Genomic DNA, 20793 nt, shown 5'->3' with positions numbered 1-20793 from the left:
CCTGAAAAGGGGGAGCTTGGAACCTTCTACCCTGTCTTCATGCATTTGCAGTCAATCACCAAACCAAAGCACTGTCACATGGGGTGTGGGGAATGTACTTTGACCTGTGTAAGCTCTGACATTTACTGATATGGAGCTTATGTAAAAGACTTTCTACTTGGGTTTGGGCAGGATGACTAGGAGCAGGCAGAAAATTCTCAGCTGAACAACACCTGCATTCAATCAGATGTAGGCACAGTCCAGCACTGCACTTTTGGGGCTGAACTAGAGAAATCATAACATGTGTGGGCAACTTTCACACGGGCCAAATTCTGCTTGACTCTGCTTGCTCAGCAGAGGGTTTATGCAGTTATAGACCACTCTGCTCCATGAAAGGCCGGGGGTAAAAAGACCAACTGTCTATTTACACTGAACTGCCCTCCGATCCGATAGATCCCGGACCCAATGAGAGCGATCATGTGAAAAGGGCCTAACTCACTACTCAGCTAATCAAATTCCTAGGCATTTATGACACCAGTGATGTCAACAGCACCAGGAAAAGCTGATGGTCTAAATTCTTATAAATACTGGGTTATTCCACACAAGGCCTGCATCCACTGTATACATGAACATATAGATGGCGGGGTGCACTTTTCAAGATTGCCCCTTACCTTTCTTTCCACCCACATCATATCCATCATCCCCTGTGTTGGGCTCTTTTCCAGTCACCACCTCCTCCTCCTTCTCCATCTTGTTGAGATCAGACTTGGTTGTTGAGTGATTGGGAATGTCTGGAATATAGTAACTGTGGTTGAGGAGTAAACCATTGGCCACTGTCCCACCTGGGCAAGGCTCCGGTGCCGAATCCTGCTTTACAGCCTTCTCCTCTGTACCAAAAATAATGGGGACACCAGTCAGGGAGGAGGCAATCGCTCTGGAACGTTTAAAACATGTTTTTTTTGTTCAGTTTTGTTTAGGATGCAGAAAATAAGGCTTGAATTTGTTAGCGGCAGCAAGCATTAAAATGTAAAAAAGAACGTATTGAGCTAAAACTACATGGTGTAGGAGAGGAAGACATGTGTGAAGTCCAGCCTGGCTGGATACCATGACTACCTTCTTAGATACAGTGGCTAGCCATCAAGGGGCAGGAAGTATGTTATCCACCATGAATGCTGCAGTTAGAGATCAATCACTAGCACAACCGAGCTACTAAAAATATTTCCTGTGACAATTTTTACATGATTATATTCTGTATATGGTACATTAACATGAATGATCAAAACTTTTTTTTTTTTTTTTTTAAATCAGCACCAAGTGCCAACACTCCATCTTTCGGGGGCCAACACATTTTTTTATCATTGTACAAACACAGCCTTTTTTTAATTTCTATCTTAGAATAGACTGTCAACACCCCTGGCAGTTTTTTGTTATCTGCATCTCTTCAACATTGAAGAGTTACATTGGTCACCAAGAGAGAAGTACAACATTTTACAGTTTATGAAGGACACAGAAATAGAGGTGAAATCCCCACGTTGTTACACCTATTCCAGTGAAAATTAAAGTGGTTCTAAATATCTAGGTGTTTACCTTAATGCATTACCTGTATTAAGGTTAAAAAAAACAAAAAAAAAAAAAAAAAAAAAATCCACTATTCCCCCACCCCCTACTTCCCCCTCTAAGCACTTACCCAAGTCCTCTATTAATCCAGACCTGCATGTGTTTGCAGCTCTTCTCTCCCCTCTTCCTGCACTCACAGGCTACAATGAGAGAAGTGGGAGCCATTGGCCAAGTCACGCTGTGTGTATCTGTGGACACACACAACCACCTCAGAAGCGCGCCCACACAGGTACCCTCATAGCACTTGACTTGCAAGGGGGTACCGCCAAGAAGAGGTAAGGGACTGACTTTGTGCATCATCAGTGCATGTAACAAGAAAGTTGAACATCTTTTTTTTTTTTTTTTTATTGCCTTTAGAACCACATATACATACATACACACACACACATATATATGTATATATACACACACACTTAAAAGGATCACTGTAGCTGGGGAGGTTATGGAGAAAATAAAAATTTTGACCTTAAGGCTGGGTTCACACTTATGGGATTGCAGACATCTCATGTGATTCGCATTGCATTGCTGTGCATATTACATGCAATGTCTGTGCAATGCAAATTCAGCTAGTTTGTATGGCTGAAACCGCATCGCAGTCGGACCAAAATGGTGCAGGACCCTTTTTTAGCCACACAGGAATCAGATCACATGGGTGTTTAGACCCACGTGATCAGATTTCGTCCGGTTCCACATTTCACACTGCATTCTGCGAACTGATTCGGTGTCATTTATATTGACACTCTCAGCGGTTCGCAGAGCACAGTGTGAACTGCCTGCCAGTCTGATGTGGTGCGGGAATCCGCACAGGAATTGTGTGGTTCATGCATCGCGTCAGTGTGAACCCAGCTAAATACAGGGCATAATTAATTTCCCAGTAATACCCATAAATCTAAAAAAAAGGTGCTACTACAACATAAGCACATCCTTGTTTTCTAAAAACGGTACCACCTTGTTCACTTTGTTCGGTTTCTCCTTCATCATCTTCCTCCTCCTCCTGTCTCCCAGCATCTTCCTCCTCCTCCTGTCTCCCAGCATCTTCCTCCTCAGACTCCGCTCCACTGTCACTGCTCTCTGCCTTCCCATTCACAGCTTTACAGTTTGGGGTGGAGGTGAGCACAGTGCTCAGCTCTGAAGAGGAACAATACATATTATTGCAATACATAATTCAGGCCTCTGCAGTGTTAACATACACATCACACACCTGATTTAAAGCAGAACTAAACTATAAAAAAATAAAATAAATGAATGAATAAAAATTTAAAGCACGCAAACCCTTTATTGCAGAACAGACAGGGGTTGATTTAATAAAACTGGAGAGAGCAAAATCTGGTGCAGCTCTGCATGATGCTGACGAAGGCATGAGTGTTTAGTTCCGCTTTAAGTAGGACTTACAGCATAGGGTTGGTATTATATTGAAGACAGAAAGTTCTAGTATGAAATATTCCATTGGACAGTAAAGCTGAAAGAATGCCAAGCTCTGTAATAACAGATAATCTATACGCATTAACTGTCAAACTGTCAGTAAGGTTCATCTGCCAGCCAGACTTAAGGACAATGTATTCTTTAAGGTGGACATGCACCCAAAAAGTGAAGATCTGCTATGCGTTTGGCAATATCTAATAAATATTAATTGAGACTAAGTAGCACCCTGGAAATGTACCTTTTGTCTAGAATTTCTTCTGAAAATATAAGTGCACTTCCTGGAATTAGAGTATGCCTTGGTACTCCTGTACCGCCAGTCTCATAGCTGTATGTCTGCAAAGCAAAATCTAGAGGCACTGTTCGCTCTGACTGCTAGTCTGATGAGATTTGGTGATATCACTCCTGTGCTGCTCTATGGTCCCCTGGCTGGAGGGTCTAACATGAGGCGGCAAACTCCTGCCTCTATCAAGATGGCCTCCTTCACACATGGAAGCAATGCAGAAGGCGGCAAGTCAGTAATGAGGAAATATCGGCTGCTGAGAGACTAGAGATGGCACTGGTGACTGGGCACAACTACCAGAGTTCTATATCTTTTTAAATGGAACTCAAGGCAAAGATCTAAATCAGGCATGTCCAGCATGCGGCCCGGAACCTCAGGCAATGTGGCCCACTGCCCCCTGACAATTTTTGCTGGGGAGGAAGGAAGTCAGGTCGGGGGCACGGGCACAGCAGCTCCCAACTAACGGTAGGCAGAGGATGCCTCAGAGGGGGGGAGCATGTGCAGTGTTTCTGACTCCTACCACCATGATCACTTGAAATCACTGAGGTGGTCATGGTGGTTAGATTGTTCCTTTATTATCATTTAGAAGAAGTAAACCTCTGCATACTGATTCAATTTCATTTGATCATCCTCTAGTTGTGTTAAATTAGTGCGGGGGCCGCGGTGGCGTTGGAGGGGCGCGGCGGCATTTTTTTACTTATATACCTTAACTAAAGTATATATTTTATATGCGGCCCGAGAAAATTTCTCTACACTCAATGTGGCCCAGAGAAGCCAAAAGGTTGGACACCCATGATCTAAATGAACTGTCGAAATACATTTCGGTTTACTATTTCACCAAGATTTTTTAATTCTGGTCAGGAAATCGTGTGATTCATGTCCCTTCCATACACAGCCAGTCAGATGACATTCCTGTTTCCTGATTCATCACCACCTCTGTCTAATAAGGGAGTGTCCCAGGCAGCAGGACAACTGAATCAGGAGCAGTAGAGATCTTCCTGGCGGTTTAGGCATGGCAGAGATATGTTAATATAAATCTGGCCAAAATCCAAATCCTTTGGTGGGTACAACAGTATAAAAATATATGTATTTCGGCAATGTAGTCACTTGCCCACTTTTATACACAGAAGCCTCAATCAGACGAAGACAAAAAGGAGGATTGAAAAGAAGAGAGTGGGCAGCCAATGAGGAAGAGTGGTTTGGGAAGTAGAACTTGCTAGGGGAAATGCATTTTAATTGTGTGTTTAGCCAATTGTCTATTTTGTCTTATTTTGATATGCGTTTGTGTCATCTGTGTGCTGAATCCATGTAGAAGGCTTAAATCAGATGTGCGCTGACACCGCTTCTGTGTGCAGACCATGTTTGTTATTGTGCCGAGCCGCTCACGGGCAGCTTATAGAAGTGGATTCAGACATGGCGGCTGCTTGTATATACAGCTGTATGTCAAAAACTGACATGTGTGCATGAGCAGGTGCACAGATCCGAAAGAAAGGCAGTGTACATTTGGATCTGCGCACCTGCTTCTGCACACATGTCAAATTTTGTCCATGCAGCAGCTCCATCTGCATCCATCTCTATATGCCCACAAAATATGTGTTCAGACGCAATAACAAATGCAGCCTGCACACAAAATGGGTGTCAATGCCGAGAGCTAAGGCTGTCAAATACAGGCTGTGTACTGGAGCTCTCTCCCATCACCATTTTAGAACACAGAAGCTTGAAATGTATCTAAACCCAAAAATATATCATATTGCAGCAGAAAATACAGTGAAAATAATTATTTGATCCCCTGCAGATTTTGTAAGTTTGTGTAAGAACTGAAGGATCTATATAGGGTATCATATTTTAAATGATAGAGAGAGAATATCAACCAGAAATCCAGGAAAGAAAAAAAAAAAAAAACATACAGGATAAATGTTATAAATTGCAGTTCAGTGAGTTAAATAAGTATTTGATTCCCTACCAACAATAATTCTTGCTCCCACAGACTGGCTACAGTATGTGCTTATGTGGTACAGAGGTTAGTCCTGTCGATTTAAGAAGGTGCTCCTAACAACAATTTGATTTTTTGTAAAAAAAAAAAAAAAAAAAAAAAAAAAAACCAAGACACCTGTCCACAGAATCCCTTTCTTCCATTCAAACCTCACCATCATAGGCAAGACCAAAGAGCTGTCAAAGGACGTCAGGGACAAGATTGTAGATCTGCACAAGGCTGAATGGGCTACAAGACCATCAGCAAGAAGCTTGGTAAGAAGGAGACAACTGTTGGAGTGATTATTTGCAAATGAAAGAAATACAAAATAAGCATCAATTGCCCTCGGTCTGGAGCTCAATGCAAGATTTTGCCTAATGGGTTAAGGATGATCATAAGAAAAGTGAAGGATCAGCCCAGAACTACACGGGAGGGGCTTGTGAATGATCTCAAGGCAGTTGGGCCCAAAGTCACCAAACAAACCACTGGTAACACAAAATACCGCCATGGATTAAAATCCTGCAGCGCCTGCAAGGTCCCCCTCCTCAAGAAGGCACATGTACAGACCGGCCTGAAGTTTGCCAATGAACACCTAAATGATTCAGAGAAATATTGGAAGAAAGTGCTGTGGTCAGATGAGGCCAAAATTGAGCTCTTTGGCATTAAATTAGACTCGCCATATTTGGAGGTCGAAACAGGCTATGACCCATAGAACACCATCCCTACAGTCAAGCACGGAGGTGGAAACATTATGTTTTGGGGCTGTTTCTCTGCTAAAGGTACAGGTCGACTTTGCTGCTTTTGAGGGGCCAATGGACGGAGCCATGTATTGTAAAATCTTGGAGGAGAACCCTCAGCCAGAATACTGAAGATGGGTCGTGGGTGGGTCTTCCAATATGACAATGACCCAAAACATGCCACCAAGGCAACAAGGAGGGGCTCAAGAAGCAAATTAAGGTCATGGGTTGGACTAGCCAGTCTCCAGACCTTAATCCTATGGAAAATGTATGGGAGAGAGCTGAAACGTTGAGTTGCCAAGCGACAGCCAAGAAACCTTAAAGTGATTGTAGAGTCTCTCTTTTTTTTTTTTCTTCTTTAAAAAAAAAATAACAAACATCTTATACTTGCCTGCTCTTCTTGGGTCCTTCTTTGGTGCTACCACAGCAAGCAGCTTACTATGGGGGCAACCGAGCTGAGCCACACAGCTCTGTGTCCATTAAGACATGCAGCAGCGGTTCGGCCCCGCCCCCTCTCCCGTGCACATCACTGGATAAGGATGTATTTATGTAGCGAAGTATTAGGGGGGCTGCTACACAGAGATTTTTTATCTTAATGCACAGAATGCATTAAGATAAAAAAACCTTCTGACTTTACAACCACTTTAAGGATTTAGAGAAGATCTGTAAAGAGTGGACCAAAGTCCTTCCTGAGATGTGTGCAAACCTGGTAACCAACTACAAGAAACGTCTTACCTCTGTGCTTGCCAACAGGGATTTCTCCACCAAGAACTAATACTTGTTTTACTCACTGAACTGCAACTCAATTTATAACAATTTGTATCATGTGTTTTTTTCTGGATCTTTGGTTGATATTCTGTCTGATAAAAATTAGGACTCTATTTCTTTGTAAGTGGGCAAACTTACAAAATCTGCAGGGGATCAAAGAACTATTTTCCCCACTGTATGTAAGTATAGTCTTAAGAAGCGCTCAGTAAGGAGGGAAATACACTGTATAGAGAACTTTAAACCACTCACTGTTACAGAATAAACCGATACTGAAGTGAAGACAGTTACCCACAACTGTCCTGTAGTACCCAGGTATATATTGACTGTCAAACTTTGGTCACCATTGCACTGTTACATGTGGATGATAAGGACTGAAATCCTATCTGGGGGTTCTAGGGTGCTCTGGAGGAACGCACCAAGGGCTTAGATATCAGATATCTGCTATAGTCTTTAGTTTACTAGGTAAATGGTTTAGGAATTTGTTGAGTGATGATCAGGACAGCAAATCCCAGTGATCACATGATTAAATGCCCTCTCTAAAGGCAAAATGCATGCTACAGTTTCTGGACTTTATTAGGAGTACAACTAACAAATGATGCACATATATGCGGTAACCCAAGCACATCAGGAGGAGACTTTATTTTGGGTTGATTTCTGGTGGTGGGTCATGGTAATGGCAGGGGTTTAAAGAACAATTCCAGGCAGCAAGTTTAATCACTGAGCTATTAATGCTACTTGGCAAACACTGCAGGCTGCAGCTGTGCTAAAATAGAAAGTTCACTAGTAGGAAACCAGAACTGAGAGTAATATGTAGGCTGCCATGGCTGATCTCTCCCGAAAAGGCTAATGAAAGCCAGTTGTACCATCTGCTGGTTGTCTGTAGCTTCACTACTGTCACCTACCCAGAAAACGCATTTAGAAAAGGAAGTCTGAGTTTTTGCCTTGCATAACTGTTCGGGTTCAGTGAGCGAAAGTATTCAAACTATTGCATCTGAAGGACTGCCAGGCAACCAGCATTTTTAAGAGAACTCAGCAGTGGCAGTCTTCATTTGTCTCTCACTACAAATCCAAAGCTGGTTTAAATCTGACTGGAAGAAGCCATTCCCTAAAGCAGCAACAAAATGGTTGTAATGTAGACAAAAACATATCTCTCTACTATAGAATTGGTCTCCAAACTGTGGACCCCGGGCCGGATGCAGCCCTTTGCTTGACTTTATCCTAAACTTAGAACAGTATTCCTTCCACAGATACCAGATACGAGGCACTGTTCCTTCCACTGACACAAACAGTGGGGCATAACTTCTTCCTCCGACACCTATGATGGGGCACTATTCCTTCCACTGACACCAACGATGGGACACTATTTCTTTTACTGCCACTAATGATGGGGAACTATTGCTCCCACTGACAATGATATGGGACACTATTTCTTCCACTGGCACCAACAATGTTGCTCCTACTGTAATCAATGAGTGTGCACTATTCCAACCACTACCACCAATGATGGGCTACTAATCCAGGTCCTAATGACCACAGGGGTGCAATGTATTTTTGTTTTTTACACTGACTACCAAAAGCCTGAGGCATTATTTACTTCCAATGGCCACAGTCTGGCCCCCCTAACGTCTGAAGGACAGTAAACTGGCCCTTTGTTTAGAAAGTTTGGAGACCCCTGCACTATAGTGTGTACTAGTCTAAATCCATATCCAGAGCACTAAGTGTCATTTGTGTCTGCAGCCTCATTCCTCTGCTATCTGTATGAGTCACTTCTGAAAGGTTTTTCCAACACTAACAGGTAAAAAGGTGACAGGAGAGGGAGCTCCTGCACACTGCCTGTGATTGACAGCCTCAGCTCTATTCCTGCGTGCTGTGTAAAGGTGTGGGGGAGGCGGCGGGGGGGGGGGGTGTTGTGTCCCTTTCCTCCAATCATCTCTCACAGCTCTTCTCACTGAGAAACTTCAGCTCTCTGCCCCCTGCTTTCTGAAAGCTCAGACAAGCTGTATACTGTGTACTCCTTGTATACATTTCAAGGCGTATTTTGCAGTTTTGACTGGGGCATATAATATAGATAACTGATAAAGATAAAACAAAACAAGTACTGTAAGAACAGACCAAACAAAATACTCCAGTTTTCCACTGTCCTGTCTGCAAAGTCATTAAACCTTCACCCTCTTATCTCTGTGCTTTTCAACTGATTGCAACACTGGTTGTAGTCATCATTTTATTGGATGATATAAACATGTAAAAAATAGAACATGATTCAGCCCATGGAAGTTTGCTCCAGCTTATGCCCTTCTTGGGCATAAGTCGGGACATTGGTAATTGTAGAAGAGACCTTTCCAAATTTTTTAGTTCATTTGAAGATTGCCATTCTACTTTGGATCCTTCCAAAACCAAAAGGTGGTCTCCTCTTTATTCAACCACAGCCCTTCAGTTGCTCACATTGCTAGGGGAATGTAAACATATATAGACAGGTATTGTATGATGCCGAAGGAGACAAGATACCACGATTCACCAGTAGGTGAGGCTGCAGTTAAACTGAATTTTTGTAAAATCTTACCTGTAAAATTCCTTTCTCTGAGTCCTCAGACAGTCGCCGCCTCCTCTAAGTCATCACTGTTGGGTATTGTCTTCCTATCCGCAGGAATAGCTAGGCATATAGACTTAGTCCAAAGACAAAAGGCATTAGCATATACACACCCATGGGGGCTGTCCCAACTGGTCAATACCCCCCCTGCATCACCACTCCCAACTCAGTTTGGTAGCATAGCAGTAGGTAATAAGTACCCCAAAAGAGGGGCGGGGGCGGCGACTGTCGGAGGACTCAGAGAAAGGAATTTTACAGGTAAGATTTTACAAAAATTCCGTTTTCTCTTACGTCCTCCGACAGTCGCCGCCTCCACTAAGTCATCACTGTTGGGATGTCCCAAAGCAGTATAGACATGAGGGGTGGGAGACGCAACCGTAGAAAAGGCAACGCAGTACCCACATCAGAGAAAGGAATCTTACATGCACCGTAAGAAAACCAACTGGGCAACAGAAAAAAAACAATGCTCAACAGGAGCAACAGCCCAGGAAAGCAAATGCCAACAGCCAGGGACCCAGAAAAAAACTCAAGGGTCCATCATGGCACCGCCACACTGAGAACTTTGCGGCCAAAAGAAGCATCAGCTGATGCTAGAACGTCTACTTTGTAGAATTTGGAAAAAGTGTGCACCGACGACCAAGTCGCCGACTTGCACACCTTGGCCACCGAGGCCCGATGCCAATAGGCCCAGGATGCACTCAAAGACCTGGTAGAGTGCGCCTTAACAGGGGAGGGTGGAACCCGTTCCTTCAAAGCGTAAGCCTGCTCAATGGTCTGTCTGATCCATTTGGCAATAGTTGCTGCGGACGCAGCCATGCCCTTCCGAGATCCCTCAGGAAGGACAAAGAGGGAATCCGTCTTCCGAAAGGATTCCATAGACGACAGGTAAACCCTGATCGCCCTGACAACATCCAAGGAATGCAAGGCAATCTCCTTTGGATGTTTAGGCTTCGTACAAAGCGAAGGCAGGACAATGTCCTCATTAAGGTGAAATTCAGAGATCACCTTGGGAAGGAAGGATGGGGGTGGTCTAAAAACCACCTTATCCTTGTGAACTATCAAGTAAGGGGAGCGGCAAGACAACGCCGCCAGCTCCGACACTCTGCGAGCCGAAGTGATCGCCACCAGAAAAGCAACCTTTTTCGACAGCAGAGGCAACGATATCTCCCTGATGTTTTCAAAGGGAGCACGCTGTAACGCGGACAGAACCAAGTTCAAGTCCCATGGAGGTAAAGGCTCTTTCCTGGGAGGAGCCAAATGTCGCACACCTTGAATGAAGGTGCGCACCAAGGAATGAGACGCCACAGGGCGTTGGAAAAGGACAGCCAGTGCAGACACCTGGCCCTTTATTGTGGCCAGCGCCAGGCGCTGATCCACTCCAGACTGGAGGAAAGCCAAGATTCTCGACACCGAGTAAGAACGAGGGGAGAACCCCCTGGACTCACACCAGGCGAAATAGGCTTTCCAGGTACGGTAATAGATCTTACCAGAGGAGGATTTCCTAGCCTTGATTAGGGTAGGGATAACCTCAGGGGATAGACCCTTGTCCTTCAAGACATGGGTCTCAACAGCCAGGCCATTAAAGCCAGCGACTGTTACACAGGGTTCATACACATTTTTACCAATAAAATTCCATGACTTTTCCATGACTTCACGTAAATATTCATGACCTAAAGTTTCATGAAATGTCTATGTATGCATGTTAAATAAGAAGAAAATCCATGTCACACCCAGCATATTTTCCCCCTCCCCTCCCCCCGCTGGTACGCCCTTGGGAGCGGGACAGTAAGTGCACTATTTCTTGGTTTCAGTTTTAGGCGGATCAATCCGCCGCAGAGTTCCCAGCCTGTCACGGTCTATTCATATTGAAGAGGCCAGTGACCAGGCTTCAGCTGTGCAGTGCGCTGCGGCTGATTAGTCCGCCTAACCCGAAACAGAAAATAGTCCACTTACTGTCCCCCGCTCCCACAGAATACAGGGGGCAGTTTCTAAATTAAATAGTTGCACAAAATTCCATGACTTTTCCAAAACTTAGTGGGGTTTACTCATTTTCCATAACTTTTCCAGGCCTGGAAAGTGTCATGTCAAAATCCCATGACTTTTCCAGGATTTTCATGACCGTATGAACTCTTACTGCTGTAAAGCAGGATGGAAGATCGGACTTTGAGACAGGAGATCTTCCTGCAGAGGCAGACGCCACGGAGGCGCCACTGCCAGGTGAACGTCGGCGTACCAGGACCGGCGAGGCCAGTCCGGCGCCACCAGAATCACCATGTGCGGTTCCGAGACCAATCTGCGAAGGAACCGGGATAGTAACTGAATCGGAGGAAAGGCGTACATCAGACGATACTGATGCCAAGGGGCCACCAACGCATCCGAGGCGTCCGCCCACGGATCGCGCGTTCTTGCCACGAACCTTTCCACCTTTCGATTTAGCCGGGATGCGAACAGATCCACGTCTGGGGATCCCCACCTCGCACACAGCATCTTAAAGACCTCCGGGTGTAGGGACCATTCCCCCTGGTCCAGGGTCTGGCGGCTCAGATAGTCGGCCTGCCAATTTTCCACACCCGGAATGTGAACTGCTGAGATCGCCGGGACAGGAGTCTCGGCCCAAGACAGGATGTCGGTCCCCTCCCGGGCCGCTCGAGCACTCCTGGTGCCCCCCTGGTGGTTGATGTAAGCCACCGCGGTAGCATTGTCCGTCTGTACGCGAACAGGCAGGCCCCGGAGACGGTCCCACCACTGGAAGAGAGAGTTTTATCGCTCGTAATTCCAGCACATTTATCGGGAGGGAGGACTCCTCCTCCGACCAAGTGCCCTGGGCAGACAGGTTGCCCAGGACTCCACCCCAGCCCGACAGGCTGGCGTCCGTGGTAACCACTGTCCACACCAACGGACGGAAGGACTTGCCTTCCGCCACCGACTGGGACTGGATCCACCATAGAAGAGCCAATCTGGTCTGGCGACTCAAGGAGACATCCAGATCCAAGGACTGAGGTAGTCTGTCCCACCTGGCCAGGATCTCCGTCTGGAGAGCCCGCGTGTGGAACTGGGCAAAGGGAATCGCCTCGAAGGCCGACACCATCAACCCCAGGCCCCGCATGCAGGACCTGAGTGACGAGGACGGATTGTCCCTGAGGGACCTGAGTTTGTCCCGCAAAGTCCGGAGCTTGTCCTCCGGCAAGAACACCTTTGCCTGAGCAGAGTCCAGAACCATCCCCAGATAGGGAAGGCGAAGCGATGGAGACAACGTTGATTTCTGAATGTTGATGGTCCATCCGAACTCCTGGAGCGTCTGTACCGTGATGGACAGATCGCGCACAAGGTCCTGGCTGGCACGCGATCTCAGAAACAGATCGTCCAGGTACCCCAGGACCGTAATGCCCTGGGCCCGCAGCAGGCCCAGAACCGGCGCCAACACCTTGGTAAACACCCTTGGTGCCGAAGCGAGACCGAAAGGTAACGCCACAAACTGGTAGTGGTCCTTTGCGATAGCAAACCGAAGGTACCGCTGATGACCCTCGAAAATGTGCAGGTACGCATCCTTCAGATCTATCGAAGCCAGGAATTCTCCTGGACTCAAGGAGGCCACAACCGAACGAAGAGACTCCATTCGAAACTTCCGAACACGCACGAAGCGGTTCAGCGCTTTCAGGTCCAGAATAGGACGCACTTTGCCCTCCTTCCTGGGCACAGTGAACAGATTTGAATAAAACCCCCGAAACCTGTCCCAATGAGGCACCGGGACAATCACTCCCTGAGCAAGCAGGTCCTGCACCGCTTGATGCAAGTCCTGCAGAAGCCCTGGAAGCAGATGGAGATTGGAGGGAAAGAATCTGTCCGCCGGCCGGGAAAGGAATTCGATCTTGTAACCTGATCGAACGATTTCCTGAACCCACCTGTCTGATATCCGGAACAGCCAAGGTTGGAGGAAACCGCGCAAACGCCCCCCCCCCCCCCCACCCCTGAAACGGGTGAGGGCGCCCCTTCAGGCAGAGGCGGATTGTCCCGCCGAGTCGGCATTGCCGGCCTTCTGCTTACCCGCCCAGTGCTTCTTCTGGTTGCCCTGAGCCTTGAAGGGCTTGCCCTTGGATTGGTTCCGAAAGGCACGAAAGGACCCCTGATTGGATCTAGGCGCAGAACCCCGCTTGCCTGGGAAAGACTTGTTCTTCGGGCTCTGGGGCAGCATAGTGCTCTTGCCCCCGTGACGCCTTTCACCAAGGTGTCCAACGTCTCGCCAAAAAGGCGAGAGCCAGCATAGGGAAAATCAGCAACAGTTTTCCTTGAGGACTGGTCGGCCGACCAGCTCTTCAGCCAGATCAGTCACCGGTTAAGTACCGCGACACTAGAGAGGCGAGCCACCAAGGGGGCCTCATTTAAGGCTGCATCACACAAATACATGACTCCTTAGTGGATCTGATCCACCATTTCCAGCCGGGCAGGCGGTACGTCAGACACGAGATTGCTCCTAAGCATCTTAGTCCAATCCGCCACCGCCTGAGCCACCAGAACAGACGCGAAAACGGGTTTGAGCAGCAAACCCGCCACCGTATAACAATGGCTGGCTAGAGACTCCAACCGCCGGTCCGTGGGATCCCGGAAAACCGGGGTATCCTCAGTAGGAACCAAGGTAGCCTTGTTCAACACGGCCACAGTGTGATCCACCTGTGGAGGCACACACCATCGTGATTCCGTAGCCAGCGCAAAAGGATAAAGCAATTTGAACCGACTAGGTACCAGGAATGGACGTTTTAACGTGCGCCACATTTCATTAACAGTGTAATGGAATTCCGCTGGGCAGGGAAAAACCTGCGCGGACTTGCGGGTCCTGTGCGCCCCAAACGAGGACACAAACGCCCGGAGGACAGGGCTCATCCTCTAAATGCAAGGTTTCTTTAACAGAAACAATTAACTCATCCATGGTTCTTCAGGTGACCCTGGGGAGGATGTATCAACACCCTCCAGTTCAGCCTCCCCCTCAGACCCCGGGGGTTCCAAGGATGAGCGGAACCCTGAAAAGGGCACGCTCGCAGCAGCAGCAGCAGCCATATCCCCATCTGAATCAGAAGAGAGAGACAACCTGGGCCTCTTTCTCGCAGCCCGTTCAGACATCAGCATTTCCATATTTGCCACCAAAGTCGCTACTGCAGCAGCCAGATCGGGTCGCAGCGGAGCCACAGGAGAACTGGGGCCCCCCACTAAAGCTGGAGGAAACTTGCTTTCCTGAGAATCCATGGCTCAAGTTATCAGAACAAACTACAGTGCAAAAACGGTGTACTGTCCCCTTTAAGAGCGCTGCGGTGTGCGCAGCCCACCGCTACTGCTACAGTGATGAAAGGCCCCCAAAAGGAGAAAAGAAACTGAGCCAGAAGCGATATACAGAGGGAAATTGAGAGTCATAATCTGCAGAGCGTTTCTACCAGTGTCCTTGCTGCTGATGGAAAGGAAGTGCTGCTGGAGAGGGCTGGACTATATGCCAGACCCCGGGAAAATGGCTGCCCCATAGGGATGCATTGGAGGCTACGCCAAAATGGGCCGGACCGATCGTTCCCCCCGCCCACAAAATGGTGGCGGATGGCGCCAAAATGACATGTATGATCGCCCCAGAGGAGCTATACATGTGTGCCCACAGTAAAGATGGCGGACCGCGCGAAAATGCACCGCTGTGGTCGCCGCACAAACGTCTGCACCCCCAACATGCACCTAAGGTGACACAGGGACAGGGACCCTCAGGCAACATACCGATCTGCACAATCAATCTGCGGCCAGTCCGAATCCCAGCACCGCATGATCCATCTTCATCCGAAGAGAAGACTAACACTAGAAGCTGACAAAATAAACCGCTAGTAAAGTAAAAGAAAAAACTGACATTTTCAAAGAAAATCAAATAAAAAGAAGAAGATTAGGAAGGCTGAGACTGAAGCCCCAGCACATAGGAAGTCTGACTATTCCTGACGCTAGGCAGATTAAAACTGAGTTGGGAGTGGTGATGCAGGGGGGGTATTGACCAGATGGGACAGCCCCCATGGGTGTGTATATGCTAATGCCTTTTGTCTTTGGACTAAGTCTATATGCCTAGCTATTCCTGCGGATAGGAAGACAATACCCAACAGTGATGACTTAGAGGAGGCAGCGACTGTCGCAGGACGTAAGAGAAATCAAGATTTTTCCATTCCCAATTGTATTGAAACCAGGAGGCTGCAGAGGTGTCACTATACAGCATGGCAAGACCGTGATAAGGGAAATCCACACAGGCGGCAAAGGTAACCTTGGGCACAGAACTTGGGCTGCCATTTTGCTGAAGCCCAGAGTGGCAGTAAATCTTTAGGCTGTCAGCAGATCTGCCTCTAGTGGCTCTGATTTTCCACACAGTTCCAAAAAAATAGAGTAACTGAGCATGTGCAGAGCAGGGTGAGACATTGTTACCTCATTTTTAACACTATAGGCACTTATTTTTTATGTTTTACATAGCTATACCAGCAAAAGGGGCCAGCCTGAAGCAATCTAGCAGGGCTTAATTTTCGGACTTAAGTTCCACTTTAAAGTGGTTGTAAACCTCAGACATGAAATATGAACAAAGTATGTACTTGTCTCAAAACAGAGCACTAAGGCCTCTTTCACACGGTCCACCTCCGTAGGCGGATCCGTGTTGCTCAGCGGGGATCGATCCGCGATACCCGCTGAGTGGGTGGATGACAGCTCCGTCTCCGCTTGCAGAGCGGAGAGGGAGGTGTCTCAGCCCCTGCTGCCCTCTATGGGGGATCGGATGAGAGCGGACCGCCTGTCCGCTCTCATCCGATCCGATCACTGAACAGATGGAAAAATAGGGTTTCCATCCGTCCAGATTTCACGGACAGGATCGGATACGGATGGCAGCGGGTGTCAGCGGAGGTGTCTCCGCTGACATCCGCTGCCCCATAGAGCTGCATGGAGGTTCCGATCAGATCCGCCTAAAAAAACTGACAGGCGGATCTGATCGGATCGCCCGTGTGAAAGAGCCCTAAGTGTCATTTTAATCTGCATGAATCATTTCTGAAGTGTTTTCCTGACTTTAAAAAAGGGGAAAAAAGAGCAACAGGGGAGAGAGCACCAGCTAATTGACAGCCTCGGCTCTGTTCCTGTGTGGAGGGGGGGTGTCCTTTCTTACCAATCAGCTCTTAGAGCGCTCCTGAATAAGCTGTGCACAGTGTAGCTTCAGCTCTACGCCCCCCCTCTTTTTTTTTTTTTTTTTTTTACTCCGACAAGCTTTCAAATTCAGCACTTGAACAAAATTAAAAAGGAGAAGACAGCACATAAAAAAAGGTCCAACCCATGTTTCATCTCTGTGTATCCCCTAATACACAGAGGGTTTACAACCACTTGAAGGAAAGGCAAACAGTTGCACATCACTGGATAAAACCAAATTTGGTCAACAACCAAAAGATAGGGATGGTCCCTGCCCGAGAACACCTCTGCTGACGCATTTCACCATTACAGGCTTATTTATGAGCCCATAAAGGGTGAAACATACCGGTTAGAGGTAGTCTTCAGGCGTGTATGATCCCTGGTTTTATTTGTGGAATACAGGTGGTTTTATCCAGTGAGGTCAACGTGGCTATTTGCTTTTCCTTGGTGTGTGTAGAGCTAGGTCAGGCATTTGATTGGTGAAGCACCTGACATCTAGGAGATTGAAAAAGATTCCAGAGGTGGGATCTATTCCTCTCTTCACCTAGGAAAGGCCTTTATTATCTTTTCCTTTTCAACACAATTTTTAAATATTTAAAGCAATAATATAAAGAGCACCGTGCAAACTACAGGACCCTACAGTAACCAAACATTTACATTAGACTACTCTAAATAGTCCAAATTGTAATTAGTTGCTGGGGGTGCACATCATTTCCCATCATGATCTAGGAACTTAACCCACAAGTGATATTTCAGTTTTGCATGGTTACCATTTTTTACCATCAGTAAGTTGATCACATCCTATATTCTTTATATCTTCTGCAGACACAAATAGCATAATCTCTCTAGCAGAAGCCCCAGTTCCCCCAAGCTGATGAAACCATCACAAAGCCAAGTAATACGGCCACGCTCCCCCCAGTTGGTTGTGTAATGCAACTTAAATAAAGTGGAAATCCAGCTACAAGAAAGTGGCACCTTCATTAGAAAGGTGTGAAGTGTTGACAAAAACTACTATTTGAAGTCTCTGGAATATTTGGAAGATCTAAGAAGCGGGCATGTGATACAATCTACCAGGTCCTAATCAAAGCAGAAATATCAGTTTTGAGTTATTTTTGCCTTTAAATGAGCACCCCAGTCTTTAAAGTGGTTGTAAACCTCAGACATGAAATAAAAAACAAAGAATTTTCCTATATAGTATGTACTGGTTTAAATTAAAAGCATGAAGTGTCATTTTTATCTGCTGCTTTGTTCCTCTGCTATCAGCATGAATCCCTTCTGACAAGTTTTGCTGACACTAAGAGAAGAAAAGGTGACAGGGGAGGGATCACCAGCTTATTGACAGCCTTAGCACTGTTCATGTGTGCAGGGGGTGTGTCCCCTCCCTCCAATCAGTTCTTAGAGCTCTCCTCACTGAGTTCTGCAGTGTGTGGTTTTAGCTCTCCGCCCCCTATATCCTGAACGCTCAGACAAGCTTTAACATTTTGGATTTTGAACAGATGTAGAGAAGAGAAGACTGCAGATAAACAGGTACAACTTACAGAGGAGGATTGGTTTAATCTCTGTGTATTACCAGAGGCCAGTCACTTCAATGGGTATATGTAAGGGTTTACAACCACTTTAAAAGATGCAAAAAAATAACAGAAACAGATCAAATTGATCTTCCTACCTTCTAAAGACTTAGCAACTTTATCCAATCGTACTGGCATGTAACAGAGAAAGAGCAGAGAGACAGAGGTTGATTTAGGGAAGAGGACAGGGACATAAGAAAGATGAACTATATTTGTTCTACAGTACAAGCAGGAGTGAGGCCAACCTGACGTTACACCAGATCCTCGCCCATGTTTTTTGTCTTCCACTATTTCATAAAACGGACCTATGACTTGAAGTAATTCTTCCACTTTCTCCGTCATTGGCATGCTCTCAAGAATCTAGTGTCCAAAAGGCAAGAGGTGAAATAAAATGATATCGTGATTCACTTTCTGTTCAATCTAGAATGTAATCCTCTATGTCAACAAGATGCTCCATGTGTTCTGGTACAAGATGTCCCCGGTCATTATACAATGCCAAAGATTACAACACACTTCTGCTGGATTCACATCATATGTGTAGTATTTCGAAGAAAATAAAAAAAGGAAGACTTGTGTTGATGTGAATTGACACTTTCACCCAGCGTATATCAGCACATCGTGTTGATTTGACCTGGGCCTATTCAACATTGGATTTCAGTTAAGCATTGCATTGGGGCTGCATCGAATAGGCCCTGATGTGGTGGTGTGAATTTGCCCTGAAATATTTTGTTCACCATTTTTTTTTTTTTTTTTTTTAAATACCAAACCTGTTATACTTACCTGCTCTGTGCAATAGTTTTAAACAGAGCAGCCCTGATCCTCCTCTCCTCACATCCCCTACCAGCGATCCTGGCTCATCTCCTCTGCCAAGTGCCCCCATAGCAAGTCACTTGCTATGGGGGCACTCGTGTGCTCCCTCCTGAGCCCCACTCCCTCCTCACTGGCAATGATTGACAGCAGTGGGAGCCAATGGCTCCCGCTGTTTTATCTGAGCCAGTGAGGAGGGAGAGAGCTACCAAATCTAGATCAGTCTCAGTCTCAGAGAAGTATAAGGCTGACCATGCATAATACAAGTTTTCCTATTCATTTTCCTTTAGACTTACCTTTAACTATGTAGTACAAGGGCCTGCCAGATTTGCATACAAACTGAAAAGGGTTAAGTTTGACCTCACGTTACATGGTTTTTGGTAAATCTAAAGGAAACATTGTAGAAGTATTGTATAAAATGAATGGCCAGCCTTGGGGGAAGGGGGGGCTTGGGGTAGCTAAATGCACAAAAAGTTATTTTACCTTAATGCAGAAAATGCATGGGGGGGGGGGGGCAAGCCAAACACACACTTTTTAGCTTTGCAACCACTTTAAACAGTTCTATCCAATGCCTTAAGGGGGAACTCTACCCATAACTTGATTTAAAAAAATAATGTTCTTGGGAACATACATGCCACATTAATAATTATGCTACCAAAATTAGTGTGTGCTGTAAATTGTATCCAACATTGCTCTGATTTCTTCTTGCTGGAAGCTGCCATTTTACTGAAGCCCAGAGCCCCTGAGTAGAAGTAAATCATAAAGCGCAACTAGACCCCATCAATGTAACGGTTTAAAAAAAAAAAAGAGTTACATTCCTGGAATGCTGCGATTGCCAACTGTTAAGTTTGCTCATTTCCTCAACCAAACTGTCAAATCATCAAATGGCTGGAGTCAGAAGTGATGACATTTTCAGCACCACGACAGATCAAACAAAAGCAGCTTCCTTGGCTGTAAAGAATAGGAAGGTTTAATTCTGCTTAAAGGCTGTCAGAAGATCGACCTCTACAAATTCAGCAGTGCCTAAACAGAGGGCAACTGAGCATGTGCAGAGGAGGGGGAGACAGTGCATTACTGGTATAGGCACTTATTTTTAATGTTTTACAAAAGGGGCCAACATGAAAAGTAAAGGCAACACACACATTGAACAAACAAGAAACTCTGGATTGTTTGGTTGACAAAACAAATGAACTGTACATTTGTTACATACCTTCCCTCCCTCTGTATGGGTATTTCTTGAGAATTCCGTTCTCCTAAAAATCTACTGCTACACCATAACTCTGAGGGATAATAACCTTGGATGTCACCATTACTGGGACAGCAAAGCACTTGATTCAAAATCATCAATGTAAAAATATGAAGAGGGTCCCGCAACTTATACCTGTTCTCTTGCCACTGGCTAACACTGAATAATCATCCACAGCAACTACTAAATTCCAATCTTCGCAACATTACTATTTGGGCATGGACATATTCGTTCCTCCAGTCTGGTTTCAAACCCAATATTTGTACAGCTCCATCTGACAGGAGAATGTTCTCCTTTAAATCTTCCCAAAGTCAAAAGCCATGTATAGTAAACTATAAGCTAGCACTCCAAAGCTGCCCCCAGGTATTAGATGACAGCTAGATGTGAAGGTGTAAAACTGATCTCCCTTATATTACTTTTCCAGATTGGTACAAAGACTTCAGTTTTAAACCCTAAGGCACCCATCCATTAACGGATGAAAAATGGACATCAATGCATCTCTATGGAAAAACAGATATAAATGGATGATCATCAATTTACATCCGCTTCAGTCATCCGTTTTTTGGAACAGATCAAAACCCTATTTTTCTTCCACGGATCAGAAGAAAAACAGATATAAAAAACAGACAAACGGACTGTTTTT

At 45.9% G+C, this 20793-nt stretch overlaps 1 protein-coding gene across 2 annotated transcripts in view; it reads right to left on the bottom strand.

The window, feature by feature from the left end:
- The window catches only part of ACBD5 (acyl-CoA binding domain containing 5), a 65984-nt gene that overhangs the window by 14237 nt on the left and 30954 nt on the right, over positions 1 to 20793 (bottom strand). Inside the window, exons 5-8 of one of the 2 annotated variants that reach the window (XM_082257313.1) lie at positions 18343 to 18457; positions 18196 to 18228; positions 2545 to 2724; positions 651 to 866 (exon numbers count right to left, since the gene is read on the bottom strand). In XM_082257313.1, the coding sequence (XP_082113439.1) occupies positions 651 to 866; positions 2545 to 2724; positions 18196 to 18228; positions 18343 to 18457 (544 nt within the window). The remainder of the gene's footprint in view (positions 1 to 650; positions 867 to 2544; positions 2725 to 18195; positions 18229 to 18342; positions 18458 to 20793) is intronic. The other variant, XM_082257314.1, reaches the window with a different exon arrangement.

The sequence above is a fragment of the Pelophylax lessonae genome, assembly GCF_965119305.1.
Source record: "Pelophylax lessonae genome assembly, chromosome: 5".
In the NCBI taxonomy this organism is placed as follows: Eukaryota; Metazoa; Chordata; class Amphibia; order Anura; family Ranidae; genus Pelophylax; species Pelophylax lessonae.
This window is presented reverse-complemented; position numbering and strand designations above follow the sequence as displayed.